The sequence below is a fragment of the Mauremys reevesii genome, linkage group 2, assembly GCF_016161935.1.
Source record: "Mauremys reevesii isolate NIE-2019 linkage group 2, ASM1616193v1, whole genome shotgun sequence".
Taxonomy (NCBI): domain Eukaryota; kingdom Metazoa; phylum Chordata; order Testudines; family Geoemydidae; genus Mauremys; species Mauremys reevesii.
The window spans coordinates 271,955,334-271,974,766 of NC_052624.1; the positions used below are offsets into that span (position 1 = coordinate 271,955,334).

The 19,433-nt window shown below is 40.8% G+C and overlaps 1 protein-coding gene across 2 annotated transcripts in view; it reads right to left on the reverse strand.

The window, feature by feature from the left end:
* The window catches only part of NDRG1 (N-myc downstream regulated 1), a 57,032-nt gene that overhangs the window by 12,583 nt on the left and 25,016 nt on the right, over positions 1-19,433 (reverse strand). For both annotated transcript variants that reach the window (XM_039525641.1, XM_039525640.1), the window contains 5 exons: positions 8,864-8,969; positions 6,485-6,605; positions 2,489-2,551; positions 763-823; positions 231-317 (listed from right to left, as the gene is read on the reverse strand). In XM_039525641.1, the coding sequence (XP_039381575.1) occupies positions 231-317; positions 763-823; positions 2,489-2,551; positions 6,485-6,605; positions 8,864-8,969 (438 nt within the window). The remainder of the gene's footprint in view (positions 1-230; positions 318-762; positions 824-2,488; positions 2,552-6,484; positions 6,606-8,863; positions 8,970-19,433) is intronic.

Here is a 19,433-nt window from a genome sequence, read left to right on the forward strand (position 1 = left end):
TGGAGACCACTGGGCTACAGTTTATCAACCCTACAGGAAATACTCTAGTTAAAATTGAAGAATGGAACCAAAAGCAATTATCCTTCAATATTTCAGCCAAAATTTTAATAGGGAATACACACTGAAAAAAGCTTAGCTAAAATCTGATGCGACATTTTAAGAGCCTATTGTTCAAGCGCAAACCTTCACATGAAATCTCAAGACAGATATTTTAAACAATTTTTTTTTACCTTAGTCGCTGCCCAGTCCATCCATCCTTCAGCACAAGGGTTTATATTGATGAGAACTAGTCCTTCCACCATTTCTGGATTGTTCAGCTGCAATTTAAGAAATCATGTGAACATGCAAGTAGCCATATACATGTTGTAAACTGATTAACAATACAGAATTTAAATTAGAGGGATAATCATTTTGGGGCAGGGCATTGGGAAGTCTAATTTTATCATGTGAAAGATATGCAATAAGCTTGTGTCTTTACTCAAATTAATTTGGCTGGACAACTTCGATAATATTTAACTTCTTCTCCACCAAAATTTAAGTAGAGAATTTCCATTAAGAAACAACTATCCACAAGTTAACTGGGTAGAGCCCTGGGTTTAACAGATTTGATCTTTTGAATTAAGCATCCTGCAGATCATGTTATTCCACTTAAAAACTTGACTGCTTAAATAAGTGGGTATGGCAGGGTAGGAAATATTAGCATAGGCTACAGGTGTCATGTAGATTAGCTTCAAGGTTTTAAGAAAGCTCCATGAAACTTACAGCAAACCTAGTTAAGATGTAGGCACCAGCTCCAGTTCCCATTCCAATAACACTTTTCAGTCTACATAGAGCAGTTATGTGCAATAAAACAAAAGAGAAAGTGTCAGTAAAAGTGCACTAAAATAAACAAGTTCCATCCAACCAATTTCTCCCTTTTAGGTCACAACTACTACATGCCAGTTCATGTTTATTACAGAGCAGGTCTGCAGTTGGTGTAAATGGTCACAACTGCATTAACTTAATTGGGTTTTCAAAAATTTACACTATTAACAGATCTGCTCCTAGTAGTTTGCAAAGTAACTCAGTGCTCTCTTGGTTTCAGCTAAGTAGTTCTATTCATGGGACATCTGTCCAGCTGCTTTCCAGTATTGTGACAGTTACAGTATTTCTTTAGGGAAATATACTAGGTGAACTATAGTATTATTCTGATTCTGGAAGGGAAATCAGCTGCCCTGATTGCCAGGGAAATCTTGCAAAATTCCAAGTGCTGAAACTTTTAAGGCTTATTTTAACAGCCTCTTATGACTACTGAAGAATGTCACCCCAATCTTTTTTTTCTTCAGACGTGAAAGTGAAAGGCTGCTATGCCAGTTATCAGACAATACATAAAGTTATTAGAATACACTAAATTGAAACTAGTCTTATGAATAACTTGAACAGCATATACCTGTTAGGCATGAACAGTTCCAATTTCAGTTCAGTATCACAGGGGTAGCCTGGATCTGTAAAAGCAGCAAAGAGTCCTGTAGCACCTTATAGACTAACAGACGTATTGGAGCATGAGCTTTTGTGGGTAAATACCCACTTCGTTGGATGCATGTACGTGGATATTTACCCACGAAAGCTCATGCTCCAATACGTCTGTTAGTCTATAAGGTGCCACAGGACTCTCTGCTGCAATTTCAGTTCAGTGCAAATTAAAGCATTTACTGCAATGGGGTCTTTGAAAACCAGTAGAAGGGGAGAAAAATCAGCACAAGACCAACACCTTCACAAAAACAAATCATACAATATTTTAAATAAAAAGCTGACATGAGACTGGTGTATTCTAATCAGTGACATTAATAAGTGGAAAAATATACCAAACAGGCTTATTGTTTAACCTTTATCTGAATCCACCTTAGAATGTCTTGGTCTGAGAGGAAAATTGCTAGGAATTTTTCAGTGATTCAGAGTCTTACACTAAAATATTGATACATTTGATCACATTACATTTTCAAGACAACTTTATCACTGTTGGGGCAGGGAAAGAGTAAGACAAAAGGAGTTCTGCCCAAATTCTTGCAGTAAGTAGTCTGCACCATGAACAATTTAAATTAAACTAAATGAGAAAAAAAAAGTCTACCCATGGACAAAATTTGAAATGGTTTAAAAAATTTTAAACAAGCAATAACTGAACAAGACTTCTCAAAACAAGGGCAAGTGCCAGTAAAATTAAATACTTTTAGAAAAAAAGGACAAGTGCAATTATATAGAAAATAAAGGTGGACATTAAAAATTAAGAATAGCAGTGAATCAGTCTTTCTATAAAGGATTTGTTATAAAGAGTTGGGACAAAAATTGAGAAACAGCACATATGAACATTTGAGTTTAGAAGCTGGACACATTCTCCCAAAAGTTAGGTGAACTTGCTTATCTATTTAGTATACCACATGCTTATGGAGTTCTGACAGTTCCTTCAAGACCAAAAATGGAGGCTGAATAATTAGTAAACAACTCTACTCACCCAAACTGTTTTAGGATCCCAGGGAGCATTTCTGCCAGCTGATCCATGGAGGGATACATGTATCTACAGGAAAAATGTATTGGTAAAATTGGTAATTACCCACGCCAGGAGGGTTTCATCCACTGAAGCAGACAGACATTTAAGACTAAAGTAAAAAGATGTAGGTGTTACATCTATAACTTTGCATTTCTGGCTCAATTCATGCAAGGATCTGTAAGTGCTTTTAGAAACAATTAAGCCTCAGCACTGGTACAATGGAGTAGTCATCATTTTGCAAATGGGGTAAGGAGAGCCACTGGGGGGGGGGGGCGGCGGGGGTAAGTAGGACTGGAAGGAAAGTTACATTTAATGAAAAAAATAAAAAAAGTTTTGATATTTCTTTTTGTTCAGATATGGAACCAAAGCCATCATGAGTTTTTTGTAAAAACAACCTGGTGGTTGGGGCACTCATTCGGGTCATGGGAGACCCAGGTTCACATCCCTGCTCTGCCTGATTTGGAGCTGAGTCACAACCCCGGCAAGTGCCCTAACCACCAGGCTACAGCAGCAGTCTCTCCAGTTGGAGCCATTCCACTGTGTGGAAATTAAATGCTCACTGGGCCAGAGAAACTGACTGTATAGCCCGGGGATTAGGGCACTTCATCTGGGTTGCAGGAATTAAGCAGAGCCAGGACTTAAAACCTGGACCTCCCACATCCCAGGTGAGTGCCAACCATACTACCGGCTATTGCAGAGTGTCTCTCCATCCTGCACCCAGATCCCTGTTGAAACTGAAATGTTTTGTGAACCCAGACCACGTTTGGTAGAAAAAAGTTTAATTTAAAAAAAAAAAAAGTTGACCAACTCTAAAGGTAAGTGAGTTACCTTTAGAGTTGGTGGTCAACTAGTAAGGTAAGTCACTCTGCCTAATGCCACTAGTTTTGTGGCAGGAGCAATTAAATGCAGAGCTCTTGACTCAGTCTTGTTCTTTGGTCATTAGATGCTTCCTCAGTAAGGAAACTGTTTACTGCCTAAGTTCAATGACCAAACAAACTCCCCCTTTAGAGCACATCTCAGCAAAAAAAAAAGTTGTATTTATGTGTAATTTTTCCACATGGTTTATTGCCTACAAGCCTAAAAAAAGGCATTTAAAAAGTTTTGTACCCTAAATCCCATCATGCAGTGAATAGGCTGGAGAAGTTTAAGGGTCAAATTCATTGCAGATATAAATTGGTGTAGCTCTATTAAAGTCCGAATTATGTCAGCTTGCCTCCAGGGTTTAAAATAAGCCCATTTGCCTTAAGCGTGCTTCATTATTAGCATTAACAGTCAGCTTGTCTATTGTGAGTCTAAGAGAATCAGCTAATGACTAGCCGGGCAAAATTTTAGGAATTAACTCATTACTAACTGGCCAGAATTTTAATACCCTGAAGTACTGGCTCCTATAAGGCCAATAATACAGGACTTTTATAGAAGACGCCCAAGTGGATTGTGTTTTGGAATCCAAGAAATATCCCACCAGAGTAGATGCTACTGGGGTAAGCAAAATGAAGCCCTTGCTGCTGACTAGTGTTGAATAACTGATAAGCCTCTCTTAAAAACACTAGACAGAAAACCACAGCTATCTCCTGTGAAGTTCCTACTTTCATCCATTATCAATTTCCTTGAGGTGAAGCTATACTAGGTCATGAAAGAGGTTTTGTATATTGGGCAAGAGAGGAAAGGTATTTGGCTTCCTACTTCCCCTTGAACCACAAGCCCTCAATTAACGCTGGCATTTAACAGTAGGTTAGAACTACATTTAAAAAGTTTTGAACAAAGGAGGCTCTCTCTCTGTGATGCCAATTGGGGCAAGGGGGAATGCCATCATCTCTGCCCCCAGCCAGTTTTTGCACTTGTTCAAAGTTCCATAGGCCATGACCTGATTATTGATTAAGCAGGGTTCTTAAAAGATTACAGTTGCTGCTGGAGCATTACTCTGGCCACATGGTTGTAATGACACTGAAATTTGACCCACCATCTCTCTGTACAGACAGGAGAGGCAGCCAGGCCAAATTTCAGTGGGTGGCATTGCAAACTGGCTCATGGGGTTGCAATACCACCCCAGATAAAGGGGAAGCTGGGTCAAATGCTGTTGCAACCTGGCATACAAAGTGTTCTTCTACGGCAGCATACGGGGGAGTCCACAGAGAACTCAGCTCCTGGTGGCACTGGCTCACGCACTGAGAGTAAAAGAGGGGAGACTTCCTGGTTGAGAGAGACAGGGGTCTCTGCAGGAAGACTGGGAGGAGAGATGAGCAGGGATTAGAATGAGGTCCCTGACAGGGAGGCAGGGGCTAGAACTTGCCACCACACTCCACCAGCAAGAAATATCTGAATTGACACCACACTGCTATTGCTACCCACTTTGGGCTAGAAAAAGTGTTAGTAAAAAAACCAAATAGTGTTTTCAACTTTCTACCAATCTAGTTTAAGAACATATATACAGGAGACAAACTGGCACAGGGGAAGAATCTAATCCAGTGGCCCTGCCAGAGACTGATGTAACATTCCTGACAGGCCAGTCAAAACGATTGTTAGCACTAAAGAGAGAAGATACTCCACAATTTGTACAAATTGCATCTGTTTCCTAACTAGTGAAAGCAACAAACACTGTTGGCTATGGTAAATGTAGTCTTTTCGCAATGTCGGCTAGGGGCGTGATTTTTTTTTTTTTGTGGGACCACATTTCTATACTAGCAAAAGCCCCAGTGTAGATATAGTTGTCCTATAGTTGCTTTCTGCCAGTATACCTGATTTTGCTCAAACTGGTATGAGCTATCTAGCTTAGATTAGTCCTTTGTCTATGAGGCCTTTAACTCTGAGGTTGTGTGGTTTTTTGTGTTTTTTTTTTAATTAAGTCTGTTATAGGAGATGTTGGGCAACATTAGTAGTTAGGTTGCTTTGTAGCACAAAAATCTAAAGATTGAGTAGATATGAGAGAAAGCTATTGCACCAAGAAGTTCATTGAATTTACACAAGGCCAGATTATCAGCTGTTGTAAAAATCTGTGTAGCTTCACTTACATCAGTGGTGCTATGTCAATTTAAGCCATCTGAGAATCTGTCCCACGAGACTTCTCACTGCCATACCATCTTAAAAGGAAAGGATCTAGCCCAACTCACATAACATGGGTAAAAGTAAGCTCATGTACTAGTACTACTATATCTAGCTCTTACACAGCACAACTCTTACTTCCTTTGCCTGTTGGCAATTCCTTCTATGTTATGTTGAGTATTATCCAAAATACATCTTAATTTAGGGCAATCCAGTCTTATTTGGCTAAAACATCAGACACACTTTGGCCAAGATAATCCTTTTACGCGTTGGCAGGCTTTACTAGTACAAAAGATTCGCACTGAACAGGACAAAGGATTTTCAGCAGGGTTACAAGACAATGCTCAGGAGTTAACAGCCTAAGATGTATAAGGCATCCTATTAAGGAACTATTTTTGTTAATATTCAGCAAATTGGATTTTCCAAGTAGCACTAGCATTTTAGTTTATCAAATCTGTTTTATCCTCTTTTTAAGAAGTAATTTATCTCAATTTTTGTGGTGTCTTTAGACAGTGTTAAATACCTATATTGTTTTTAACTCTGATTTCATTTTATGTTTGGATAGATATAGCTATGAGGGAACATATACAGATCCACCACAATAGTAGAAATTACAGATGAAATTAGTTGGTCAGTTTAAATTATGAATCAAAGCACAGGTTGCTTTGAGAACCACTCTAGGACCAGAGTCTCATTACAGTTTTAAGGAAATATATTGAAGTGTGAATTAGAGATCAGAATCTGGGTCTGCAATCACACTACTGACTTAAGTGGAGATTCTCTACAGATACCAGTTCAGAACATACAGAAGTTTCCACAAAAGTTCTTTTTAAATTAAAACTGCAGACCAAGAATATTTTTTCTCACCAGTTAACAAGCCAACCCTGCAAGCAAGAAGATCTTTCCCCAGCTCCAACTCACCCAGCTGGGAAAGATGCTGCTCCATCTTGTTGTCCTGGTGCATCCACATGACAGACTGCAAAGTGTTGTGTTATTTCCTGCATATCTTCAAAGTTGAAGAGGGGGTTGAAGCAAGTTTTGTCTTCAAGAAACAGAGGGGAAAAAAAAAGAATGTAAGGCATTAAGATGAAAGACTAAAATGGCTTATACAGTTTTAATCCAGATATCACAAGAAACTACAATTTGAGAGTTTGTATGAGTGTTTTAGTCTGAGTTTCTGCAAGTTTCTCCGCAGATTTAATTTTTCAGTAATTTGCAGTATGGTTCAACTGACTCAACTTACACTTTATTGTTGGAACAGGATTTTTTAATCCCCTTTCTAAAGATAAATGGTGTTAAAGTAATAAAGCAAGTTAACACCTTGAGGCAGAAAGCTGAACAGTTTCCCAAGAAACTTTTTCATGTAAGTGGTTAAAGTCTGGCACTCGTGGTCAAAATTTGTGGCAGACCAAAGTCTCAAAGAAATTCCGGACATGAAAATTAAACTAGAAGTCAGGTGGGGCAGAAGTGTTTATCCCAGGATTTGGCTTTTAAAATAACTTCCATTTTACTTCACTTTAGTCATCTTTCTTAGGGTTATAATAAATAAATAAAATAAAAATAAATAAATAATGATGAGTGAAAAAGAAAGCGAATCCAAAGAAGTAGAATCCAAAGTCAATCATCTTTTTTCAGTATTCTCTTGTCCTTATGTCCAAGGACTGCAAGTTACACCAAGCTACAAGCAGAATACATTAAAGATGAAAATTTTTTACAGGAATGCTATCAAGCAGATTAGGCCTAAAATTTAGGGTTCTTTAGAAATATGAACTTCTCATATTAAGGTTTCTTAAATTTCCTCCTGAACTTAAAACCTAATGCCAGCTGTACTGCATTAGGGTGAGACCCAGATAGAAATAACCTATTTAAACTGTTCAACATTAAAAGAAATTCAGAAGTTAGGCAATGCACCACAAATGAATAAATTAAAATGTTAAAATGCAAGGTAAGTAACAGCAAAGTTAGTATTAAAATGTATCAACCCCTTTAACATCACATGTAACTTAAGAATTGAGTAGTTTTAGTATAAAATGTGATGAGCAATAAAACTTTACATAGCATAAAGACAGGTTTTTATTCTTTCCTAGATAGAAGTCTTACAATCTCAACAATTGTTAAGGCCCAGAGGCCACCTGTCCCTAATCCATGGAAAACAGGAAATTAAATATAGGGATGCTTCTATCAAACCACCATGAAGAAATGGGTTACAATAGGATTACTGATGGAAAAGTAAACTCTTTAGAGCAGGGACTGAGACCGTGTGTTTACACAGCACAATGGCCCCCTAATCCTAATTGTGGTAGTGCCCACAGGTCCACCAGTAAACATTAATAACTGAGTAAAGAAATGTCAAGTCTTGTGGAGTGACAGTGGCCAAAACATATTTGGTATTAGATTGACTTTGTCTAATTGGCATTTCATTGGATTGCATCTATACAAGATTAAACCATGTAGCCTGAGGAGAAACGTTACACTTTGTGCTGACACCATTTCATCATCCACTGATTTATTCTAGTTTGACTATATACAAAGTTCTAGACATCCTGACACATACATAGTTAAAACATAAAAACTCTCAGCAGTATAAGGACAATTATTCAAAAAGGAATCTTCCACAAGCTTCTTTCTACCCTTTTATCATTTTGTGACGCATACCCTTTTCCTGCTCCAAAATCCCTATCACGTACATGTTGTTGCATGGTGCTTAGAAGGTCCCCAAATATAATCTAATTTTGACCCAGAGGTCCTTCAGCTTTCATCTAGAAAGATTTTATTTATAGGTACAAGGATTTATAAAGAGGGAAAAATCCAGTCAGAACTCAAGCCACTTTGTCCCTTAAATCAGGGTATTAAGAAAGTTGTGTCTATGAGAGGAAAGAGTGGCTCCACACAAGCCAACAATTAGTCTTTTGATGCCCTTTATCTTAGTAGAAAGCTTGTCAAAGGGCAACACTTTCTACTCATATTTGCCTGCATTCAGCCTCACTTCTCTCCTCCTAACTTGCTAGCTAGCCCATTTTTACCAGGAACAAAATCTGGGCCTCTTGTTCATCTGTACCTCCATGTTGGTTTGTTGCACACAATGGCTCACAGCAAAGTCTGGGATGCAGCAAAGGCCAATCTGGATCGACCTGCACTGTGCAAACAATTTACTGGCAAGCTGCCACACCAGGATCCTAATTTTACCCCTGAAAACGATGTGCTGCAAGGATCATGGCTGACTGTAAGGTAAAGAACCACAAAGTGATCATCAGTTACAGCAGGCCATCACTATGCTGTTGTATGAAAGATCACACTTACGATTCAGTCCAATATCATGGTATGTTAGGATGGCAGGCCTGTTTCCTTTGGGAGTCCCATACATAGTAACATGGACAGAGCCATGCAGAGTTTCAACATCTTGCTCCTGCAAAGAAACGATTACTTATTTTAATGCTCCACTCAGTAGATGCTACTAGATCTTTTGCATCATGCACATCCAGCATAATTTGAACATCATTCAAAGTGAAAGGAAAAACCTTAAGGAACTCATCACAGCAATATTCTGATTCTTAATACAGACACCAAGTTCATGGTCATTTTTATTTTATGGGATAGATGTCAAGAGCACTGGATGGGTGTCTATAGAGGTGTTTTAAAACTGGACTAAATAAGACGGGGGCTGGGGAGATGGAGGGGGCTCATACACTTTGTTGCTTCTGTAGGCCAAGCTTATTGCACACACAAAGGGTTCCTTGTATTCCTCCATTCTCCACCACAAGCTCCATGTGCCATCCTCCCATTCCCCTTTATTTTAGGGGCCCAATGCAACCCTCTTTCATGCCAAGGTTAGGATGCCCCCCCATACCAGAACTGATCATTCCCCACATGCCAGAAGTTGTGCGCTCCTCATTCCCCCCATCCATGCCAGACGATCTGTGGGTCTCCCACCAGGGTCCCCCATTCTACCCGCACCAGGGGTTCTACATGCATCTCCATGCCTGCCACTCCTTCCTACCCCAATCATTCTTTTTCTCCTTTCTTTGGTCTTTCAGGATGCCAACATTTCTCAAATGTATTGAGGAAAGGGGCAGACCTAAAGTGAAGGGTATTGTTATCCTGGAATGCATTAATGGACACCATCAACTGGTTATTTGATCTACAAACAATTAAACAGGCAGCTGAAGCTGCTAGCTCTGCTAACCAGATGCTGGGGGACATGACACATGTACCCCCTAACACCTTATTTCTTCCTTTCAGTTTTCCAATTATCACCAAAAACAACATTCTGTCCTCTAATGCCTTGAACACTCCATGAAGTTCTGGGATTGACTGGACATGGTGTTCAAAAGTTAGTGTTACATTATCCAAAGAGAGAAAGGCTATGAAGTGACTATTTGGCCTTGCAAACTTGGCCAATAAATAATCATTAACAGCATGTACAGAAATCAGAATTAGTCACATGCAGTGCTGTTGTAGCCATGTTGATCAAGATATGAGAGGTAAGATAGCATGTGTCAAGAATTCCCACACTGTGGTGCTTGTGATGACTACAACATAGCCCTTTACTTTAAAGAATAACCTTCACTATGGCAAAGTGCCCTGTTAACCTCATTGATTTTTACTGTAAGCATCCACACAAAAAAGTGTCACACTCAGCTATCGGGATGACTGCATCATCTCTATACATCTGTGGTCAGTATCAGATAAAGCCATTCCATGAGTGTTATAACCAGTGATAGCCGAAATCTTAACTCCACTAGAGGAAGAGACACTAAAAACAAATACAAATAAGTAGTACAAATAAAAAAAACAGCCACCCCTCGCTATGCCTACAAGTGTTAAATGACAAACCCTTATACTGCACTAGTTTGAAGTTTAGAACATCTTACAGCAACTCTGTGGAAGGCCATTGTTAGGGGGCTATGTTTCTCATTAAGCAGATAGCAGCTTACGCCTGGGGGTATTCTGCACCACAGCACAATGCAGAATTTTGCATAAATTTAATGTGTGTGCAGAATTTCCTTCCCCACAGAAATAGGCTACAGTGCTGCTGGCTGCCACTAGGGTGCACTGGATCCAACAGAGCCCAAATCACACAGAAGACTACTTGGGGGAAGGAGCTTGAGGGTTCCTGGCAGCTGCAGTTCCCAGCATGCCCTGAGGAAAGGAAACAGTGATGCACAGGAAACTCCATGCAAGCCTGGGACCAACTATCAGGCTGTTTCTGCCTCTGGAGGAAGCAGGTGTCTGGGTCGAAGGGAACTAGGGGGGCCCTGTGACTGGGTTTAGGTGTATTGACTGGGGGGAGGAGGGAGAGTTGTGGGTGTCTGACCCCCAGCTGGTCTCTAGGGGAGGGAGGGGGCAGAGAAACAGGAATGGGGTTTCTTTAACACTATTTCTGGGGGAGTTGTGTATTGATATTGTTACCAACATACTTGCAGACTGGTATTTTGAATTAAATTACCAAAATTGAAACTAGTGTGATTATGTAATGTTATTTTGACAAATAAAATTTGCAGAATTTTAAAATTGTATGCAGAATTTATTTTTTTGTTACAGAATGTCCCCAGGAGCAGCAGCTGTAAGTTGTGGTTCAACCTTGTACTGAACTCTAATATCTGCATGATTTAAAAAAAAAAAATAGTTTGAAGTTCTCAGCCAATTTCTTACACTTACACACACCCACCCACCCCCCATTAGTACTAAATGCTCAACTAAGTCTCCTTATGTTTTAAGTAGCAAAAGAGGCGGTGGTAGGGAATACAGTAGTTTGTGAAATATTTTATTCAGATGTTAGTTGTCTACACTATGGTCAAGTTAATGCTTATCTAGTGATATGGACTTACACTACTTGAAGATATACGTCAATGTTTTCAGTCCCATGGCATACTCCTCCACCCTAGCTCTAGTTAATATTAACTACAAGGGGGAAGGAATGCAAGCCAAAAGAGGGAAAGAACAAGTTAAACAGTTGACACTCTGTACCTTGGGGAACACCCTGCACCCTCCCGCCATTCATCCTTATAAAATGATTGTGTGGTGTCCAGTGCAGTTTGTCATGTCTGTGTCTTTGGAAGGCTCATGATGCACTCAGCATTGTTAAAGTAATGTTATAGGTTGTAATTTCATGTACAGTAACTCCTTGCTTAACATTGCAATTGTTACTAAAAAATGCAACTTAATCAAAACCCTGTTAAGTGAATCCAATTTCCCCAGAAGAATTAATGTAAATAGGGGGGTAGGTTCCAGGGAAATTTCTCTCAGCCAAAAGACATTTTACACACACACACACACACACACACACACACACAATAAGTTTTAAACAATTAAATATGGTACACAGCAATGATTGTGAAGCTTGGTTGAGGTGGTGAAGTCAGAGGGTGGGATATTTCCCAGGGGAAGCCTTACTGCTAAATGATGAACTAGCAATGGGCTGAGCCCTCAAGGATTAATTCATTGTTAATGTAGCCTCACCCCTTGACAAGGCAGCATGGAGGGAGGGGAGACAGCGTGGCAGACAGACACACCCTGGGTGTGAGATGTGCATTGCTCTGCTGACCCCACTCTAAGGCTTTGGCTACACTTGCATTTCAAAGCGCTGCCGCGGCAGCACTTTGAAGCGCTAAGTGTAGTCAAAGCGCCAGCGCTGGGAGAAAACTCTCCCAGCGCTGTCCGTACTCCAGCTCCCTGTGGGGAATAACGGACAGCGCTGGGAGCGCGGCTCCCAGCGCTGGGGCTTTGACTACACTGGCGCTTTGTAGCGCCGCAATTTGCAGCGCTGCAGAGGGTGTGTTTTCACACCCTGCTGCAGCGCTGCAAATTTGTAAGTGTAGCCAAGCCCTAAGTAAACTACCTTTCTAAGTTAATCAGCAAGCTGAGCCAGCAGCTGCTGCCAGGAAGCTCCTTCCATCCTGAGCCCTGTTGTGTGCCCCCCCCCCCCGCTCTATGGAAGATGTTAGTGGGGTGCAGGAGCAGGGGGAGGGGGACACCCTGACATTAGCCTCCCTCTCCCTCCCCTTCCGCACAGCAAGATAGCAAGCAGGATGCCCTGGGGCAGAGGACAGGAGCAGCACATGGTACTGGGGGGAGGGACAGCTGAACTGCCAGCAACTGAGAGCCTGCTGGGCAGCTGCCTCACAGGGAACTTAAGGGAACAGAGAGCTGATGGGGGGCTACTGGTTCATGCTGGTTTCAAGCCCCCCACCAGCTAGCTGCAACAGGTTGCTCTTAGTGCAAGCAGGGAACATAATGTCACATGGCAGCTGCCTGTTTTTAAGGGAGCATTGCAAAACTTTAAGCAAGCATGTTCCCTAATTGATCAGCAATTTAACAAAACATTAACCAGGACAACTTTAAGTGAGGAGTTACTATATATATTTATGAGGCTGAAAATGTGTCTTTATGGCTTAAAACAAGCCCAGGCAAAAACTGTCCAGGAGCAGAGGCACAGACAAATCCCTCCAGAAGCAGCAGGGCAGTTCACACCTCAGCATGTATTGGACAAACCCAGAGCAGCCTCACACGAACAAAGGACACTGGCCTAGGCAACAAAGTGTTGCTGAAAACCAATGCCAATGAAGCTTTTCTGTAGTAGGCCTGAAACTTTAATCGACCTAACAGGAACAAGGGATGTACATCTACCTATGTCAGCTAATTGCTTATTAGCTTGTTTGGATAGCTTACCAGCCATTTTGGCTCCTCAAGTGTATGCAGCTGTTTTTCCATGTATGCATCCAAAGTATTTAGTACAAAGGGTCAACAGATGTATCTTGTGTCCCCTTCAGAATGACAAATGTATCCTCAACAGATGTATCTTGTAGCCCCCACAAAATGATAGATGTATCCTGCGTATCCAATTATCCCCTAACAGATGCATGTACAGGTTCTACAGGTCAACCAAATGACGTAGACGAACGTAGGCTAAGTTGTTTGTTACTGACTATAAAGGTGGGCCGTCTGGCTGGGGGGTGTGTGTGTCTTTCTCTGGCACTAGCTGAGAGGAGCACCCGCTCAGCTGACCGATCAATAAAGGGTGTGGTACTCGTCTTCCTGTCTCCATGCCTCCTTGGTGTAATTAGGTAAGCTCCAGGGGGAAACAAGCCCTTTTGGCTAACAAAAGGATCTGTTGGACACAGAGTATGGCTACACTTGCGAGTTGCAGCGCTGGTGGAGGCTTTCCAGTGCTGCAATTAGTAAGTGTCCACACCTGCAGGGCACATCCAGCGCTGCAACTCCCTGGCTGCGGCGCTGGCCGTACACCTGGCTCAGCATGGGGAATAAAGATTGCAGCGCTGGTCCTGCAGCACTGGTCATCAAGTGTGGCCACACACCAGTCCTGTTATTGGCCTCCAGGGTATTAGCAGATATCCCAGAATGCTTTTATAAATTACTCTTTGTTTTGTTATGCAGCCTCTCTTTGTTTTGTTGTGAACTCCGTAGCTCCATTGATCCCGGAGGCCGGAGCTACTTATCTACAAACAGCTCCTGTTTGCTGTAATCAATCTGAACAATCAAATGAGATAATGAGGCAGGCAGGGAGTGAGTGTTTGCTTGACAGAAACGGGGCAGAGGGGAGAGAGGGAGTCCCTTGGCTGCAGGCTGTTTGCAGTTAAGAGTTAAGGGTAAGGAATCGGAAACATGTTCTGATTTTTCAAGGCAGGAAGGTAACAGTGTTGGCTCCAAAAATCCACTCTCTCTCTCTTGCCTGCTCCCTGTCACACTATGCCCCACCCCACCCCCCTCTTTTGAAAAGCACATTGCTGCCACTTGAACGCTGAGATAGCTGCCCATAATGCATCACTCCCAACAGCGCTGCAAATGTGGCCACACACCAGCGCTGGCCCTGCACAGCTGGACGACCAGCACTGCAACTACCAGCGCTGCAGATTTGTAAGTGTAGCCATACCCTCAAGTGAGTCATCCCCCTTCCCTTGGTCAGTTTAGGACTATGATGAGGTAATGCTCACCTGACTCTGAAGCGAGGGGGGGGCATGGGGCTGAGAAAGAGGAGAGGCAAAGCCAAGAGGGAAAAAACATAAGGGAGAGATGTTTGCCATGCTCTTTTCCACCTGTCTACAGCCACCATCAAGAGACTGACACACTGATCGAAAGGGGAGAGCCTGGCTGAAGGGCAACCAGCCAGCCTGTGGCGAGAAGCATCTAAGTTTGTAAGGGCACTGAAAGTGTTAAAAGCAAAACAGATTCTAAGCTGATCTTATTTCATTTGACCAAATCTGACTTCTGATTTCACTTATAATCACTTAAAATCTCTCTTTTGTAGTTAATTTGTTTATTCAGTGTGCTTGGTTTGAAGGGTGTCAGAGACACCCCTTGGAATAACAAGCCTGGTACATATCAATTTCTTTATTAAATTGACAAAGACATAAGCTTACACAGTATCCAGCAGGCATAACTGGACACTGCAAGACAGATGTTCCTAGGGTTGTGTCTGGGACTGGAGATATTGGCTAATGTCATTTGGTTGTACAATCCAAGCAGTGGCTAGACAAAAGTGCTCACTCACGTAGCTAGGAGCAGCTTATACTAGAGGCTGTGTGTGAACAGCCTGAGAGTGGGGGTTCTCACAGAAGAGCAGGGTAAGGCTGACTCCCAGAATGGAGGATTAAAGTGGCCTAGTAGATCACTGGACTAGATAACACCAGGGGAATGTTACACCAATATTTAGATAAGTTAAATACAGTCAAGTTAGTAGGGCCGGATAAGTACCTTAGGATGAATTTTAAGGAACCAGCTGAAAAAATCTCAGCACCATTAGCAATTATCTCCAAGAACTCATGAGGGTAAGTGAGGTTCCCACAGAGCTGGAGAAGGGCAAACATAAGACTATCTTTAAAAAAGGGGAACAAATAGAACCTGGGAAATTAAAGACCAGTCAGCCTAACTTTGATACTCAAAGATGCTGGAACAAGTTATTAAGCAATCAATTTGTAAACACTTAGAGGGATATTAGGGTTACGGACCAGCCAACTAATCATGCCAAACCAAGCTACTTTGATTCTTTGACAGGGTTACTGGCTATGGGGATGGGGCAAAGCAGCAGACATACTTTGATTTTAGTAAGGCTTTTGACAGTCCCACATAACATGCCCATATGTGAAGTAGGGTCTAGATGAAGTTATGAGGTAGATGTACAACCAGTTGTACGACTGTAGTCAAACAGATATCAGAGCCCAGTCTAACAGAGGACATATCCACTGGTGTCCCACAGGAGTCAGTCCTGGGTCTGGTACTACTCAATATTTTCATTAATGACTTGAATAATGGAATGGAGAGTACTATTATAAAATTTGCCAACCAAGCTAGAAGGGGTTGCAAGCATTTTTGAGGATGGATTAGAATTCAAAGTGATATTGACAAACTGGTCTGAAATCAACAGGATACAATTCATTAAAGACAAGTGTAAAGTGCTTCACTTAGGAAAGGGGGGAAAAAAATCAAATGCACAACTACAAAATGGGGATAACTGGCTAGGCAGTAGTACTGTTGAAAAGGACCTGGGGGCTATAATGGATCACAAACTGATTATGAGTCAATGTGATGCAGTTGTGGAAGAGGGCTATTATTCTGAGCTCTACGAACGGAAGTGTGGTGTAAGACACAGGTAGCAATTGTTCCACTCTGCTTTGCACTGGTGAGCCATCAGCTGGAATATTGTGTCCAATTCTGGGTGCCACACTTTAAGATGGGGACAAATTGAAGAGAATCCAGAGAAGAGCAACAAAAATGATGAAAAGGTTTAGAAAACCTGATGAATGAGGAAAGGTTTAAAAACTGCATGTTTAGTCTTTAAAAAAAGGCTGTAAGGGGACCTAAGTGTCTTCCAATATGTTAAGAGCTGTTATCAAGAGGACTGATCAATGGGTCTCCATCTCCACTGGAGTTAAGACCAGAAGTAAGGAGCTTAATCTGTAGTAAGGGTAGTTAAATTGTGAAATAGGCTTCCAAGGGAAGTTGTGGAATCCCCGTCATTGGAGGTTTAAGACCAGGTTAGACAAACACCTGCCAGAGATGGTCTAGGTTTACTAGGTCCTGCCTCAGCACAGGAGGCTGGATTTGATTACTTCAATGTCCCTGCCAGCCCCACATTTTTAGGATTGTGAAAATCAGTACTAAAGATGGTTGAAATAAAAACCTCAAAGAAAGGTAAACTACAAAAAAAGACTATGCTCAAGTGTAATGAGTCTGGCTAGCCAAGCAATGAAATTCAGGTAAGAGCAAGAGTGCTTAGTAGAACCTTATTCCTAGATATCCCATCACTGTACTGTATGGGTGTCTCCATACCAGTGTTTTGACACCCTGCCAGCTCCAGGCATGCATTTTCTTTTTAAACTTGCCTTTTAAAAAAATAAAGAGTTTTGCCTTAAGGCATGCTTTCAGGGTAGCACTGTTTCTCTCAAAATTAAATAAAGGACTGCACAGAGAAATGAATATACATCCACATCCAAACACCTTTACAGTACAAAGCCAAAATACCAAATACTTATAAGATAAAAAACCCTTCACCTTTAATCTAATTCACAACTCAGTAATATAAAAAACACAGTACACCTTAGACATCTAAAGCTAAAGTAGATCTTACAAATTCTAGCATTAAGTTTCTCTTTTTAGTCACATTTTGGTTGTGTTTTTGGTGCAGATACAAGACCCACAAACACCAAGTGAGCTTAGATAACACTTTATCTGACCTATGTTCAATGTCACCATTCAGTCTCAAAAGTATTTTAACACACACCCAGATCTCAATACTTACTGCATTATTTATTAGGTAAACAGTATCTTCCACATCAAGCACCATTTTTAGAAACAGCAGTGTGATATAAATCCAACAAGTGACCAGGCAGAAACAAGTAGCAGGTTTAAGTTTGACTCTGTAGAAAACCGGGTTATATAGACAAGCTGCTATTCTGCATAAGCTCACAGCTCCCGTGATGCTACAGATAAAACCAAAACAAACTAATTTAGGAGGACGTCATTCTTAAATAGGATTGGAGTCAGGTTTGACCAGAAGACATGCCTATTCAATACAGTTCAGATAAAGGGGAAAATGCAACTCTCCACTGTACATAATGCTGAACAACCTGTTCTGAGGGAAAAACAAAAAAAGATACAACCACACTTAATACACCTAAGTCAAATAATTTTGGATGCAATTCCTGTTAAATGTCACATATGCTGGTGGAAGCATAACTCCAAACCGAACTATTTTGGATACAAGAAAATTCAAAGCTTTTAATTTCAAAGTCTACATTCCCCCCCACCCACCCACCCACGTAAAATTAGATGCTTCTTCAAACTCAGTATTTTTCAGAAAAAATGTGCTTCTAGTAAGAATCTGAAGGTATACAGTGACTTTAAAATAGCACTTTTTCTTCCAACAGGAATGATCAGAAGGGCTACTTTTTTTTGTTATACATGCAGACACTTTGCACTTGTATGGCTTGTTTTCTAAACAAGGCATGAACTATAGCAGGGGAAGACAACCTATGGCACATGTGCCGAGCACGCAAGCTGATTTGCAGTGGCACTCACTGCCTGGGTCCTGGCCACTGGCCCGGAGGGCTCTGTATTTCAATTTAACTTTAAATGAAGCTTCTTAAACATTTTTAAAACCTTATTTACAATAGTTTAGTTATATATTATAGACTTATAGAAAGACCTTCTAAAACATTAAAATATATTACTGGCACTTGAAGCCTTAAATTAGAGTGAATAAATGAAGACTCGGCACACCATTTCTGAAAGGTTGCCGACCCCTGAACTATAGCATTTATGGATTTCATACCTCAATACCAATAATCTCACGTATCCTACAATTATTTTTTATTCTAGCTAGAGATATAACTGGTATGAGATGAGATACTACTGCATGGTAGCTGCTGTAAACACATTCTCTCCAGTTTAGTGGTTGCCCCTGGAATAACTCCTTTTATAAAAAAAGTCTACATTTAGAATTTAAATACTTTCCTTCATTTTATCCATTTGATGAAAAGATCTTTAGACTTCAGCTAAAGAAAGCCACCGACATTTAACCTATGCAACCTACTGACCCTTCACTATTCCAATTTGCCCAATCTAAAATTTGTCTCAACTTCAACCCCCCGTGTAAAACTTTTTGGCACATGTAGGATAGGGAGACAAGATTCTAATGCTCTTTTAACGGGAGGTGTAATTCTTCAGTCTTTATTAGGAGACTATGGTATAGATTTTTTTACCTGACTTAGGCTATTTTCCCACAAGAGTTTAATCATTAAGAATTCCAGAAATTCATATACCTGGCCAAATCAAACCAGTTTCCTTTATATAAAGCTAACTACTTCACATCTCTACTGATCCTCATTACAGATCCAGAAATCTGTCTACGTGATGTTGGGGATGAGCGTTTTAAAATGTAGAGCACCGAAAACAGATGGCAGCACATCCCAATCAACGTCAATGTTATATTAAGAGGCTCTTCGCTGACCAATTCGTATTAAAAACACTGTCTTGGAAAAAAAGTCCAAGGTACACTAATCCTATAGAAGGATAAAAGACAAATGTGCCATCTGTTCTCGTATCTCTAGCTTTTAAAAAAGGCACATCCCTATTGAGTGTTCTATAAACAAACACCAAAAACAAAAAAACTGCACAGAAAGTTAGGGGAACATTCTATATAAAGCAATTTGAGAGAAGACGTCTGAGTCTGAAAAGGAGTTGATCATTTTAAAATAGACTTTTTGGTCAAGTGACATTGTGTAGTCATAAGGTTAGAGTGAAGTAATTTGTACATTGATTCATGCAGAGAAGCCCATTTATTTCCTTCTCTTCTCTAAGACTGTCTACACTAGCACTTTCTCAGCAAAACTTGTGTTGTTCAAGGGTGCTAAAC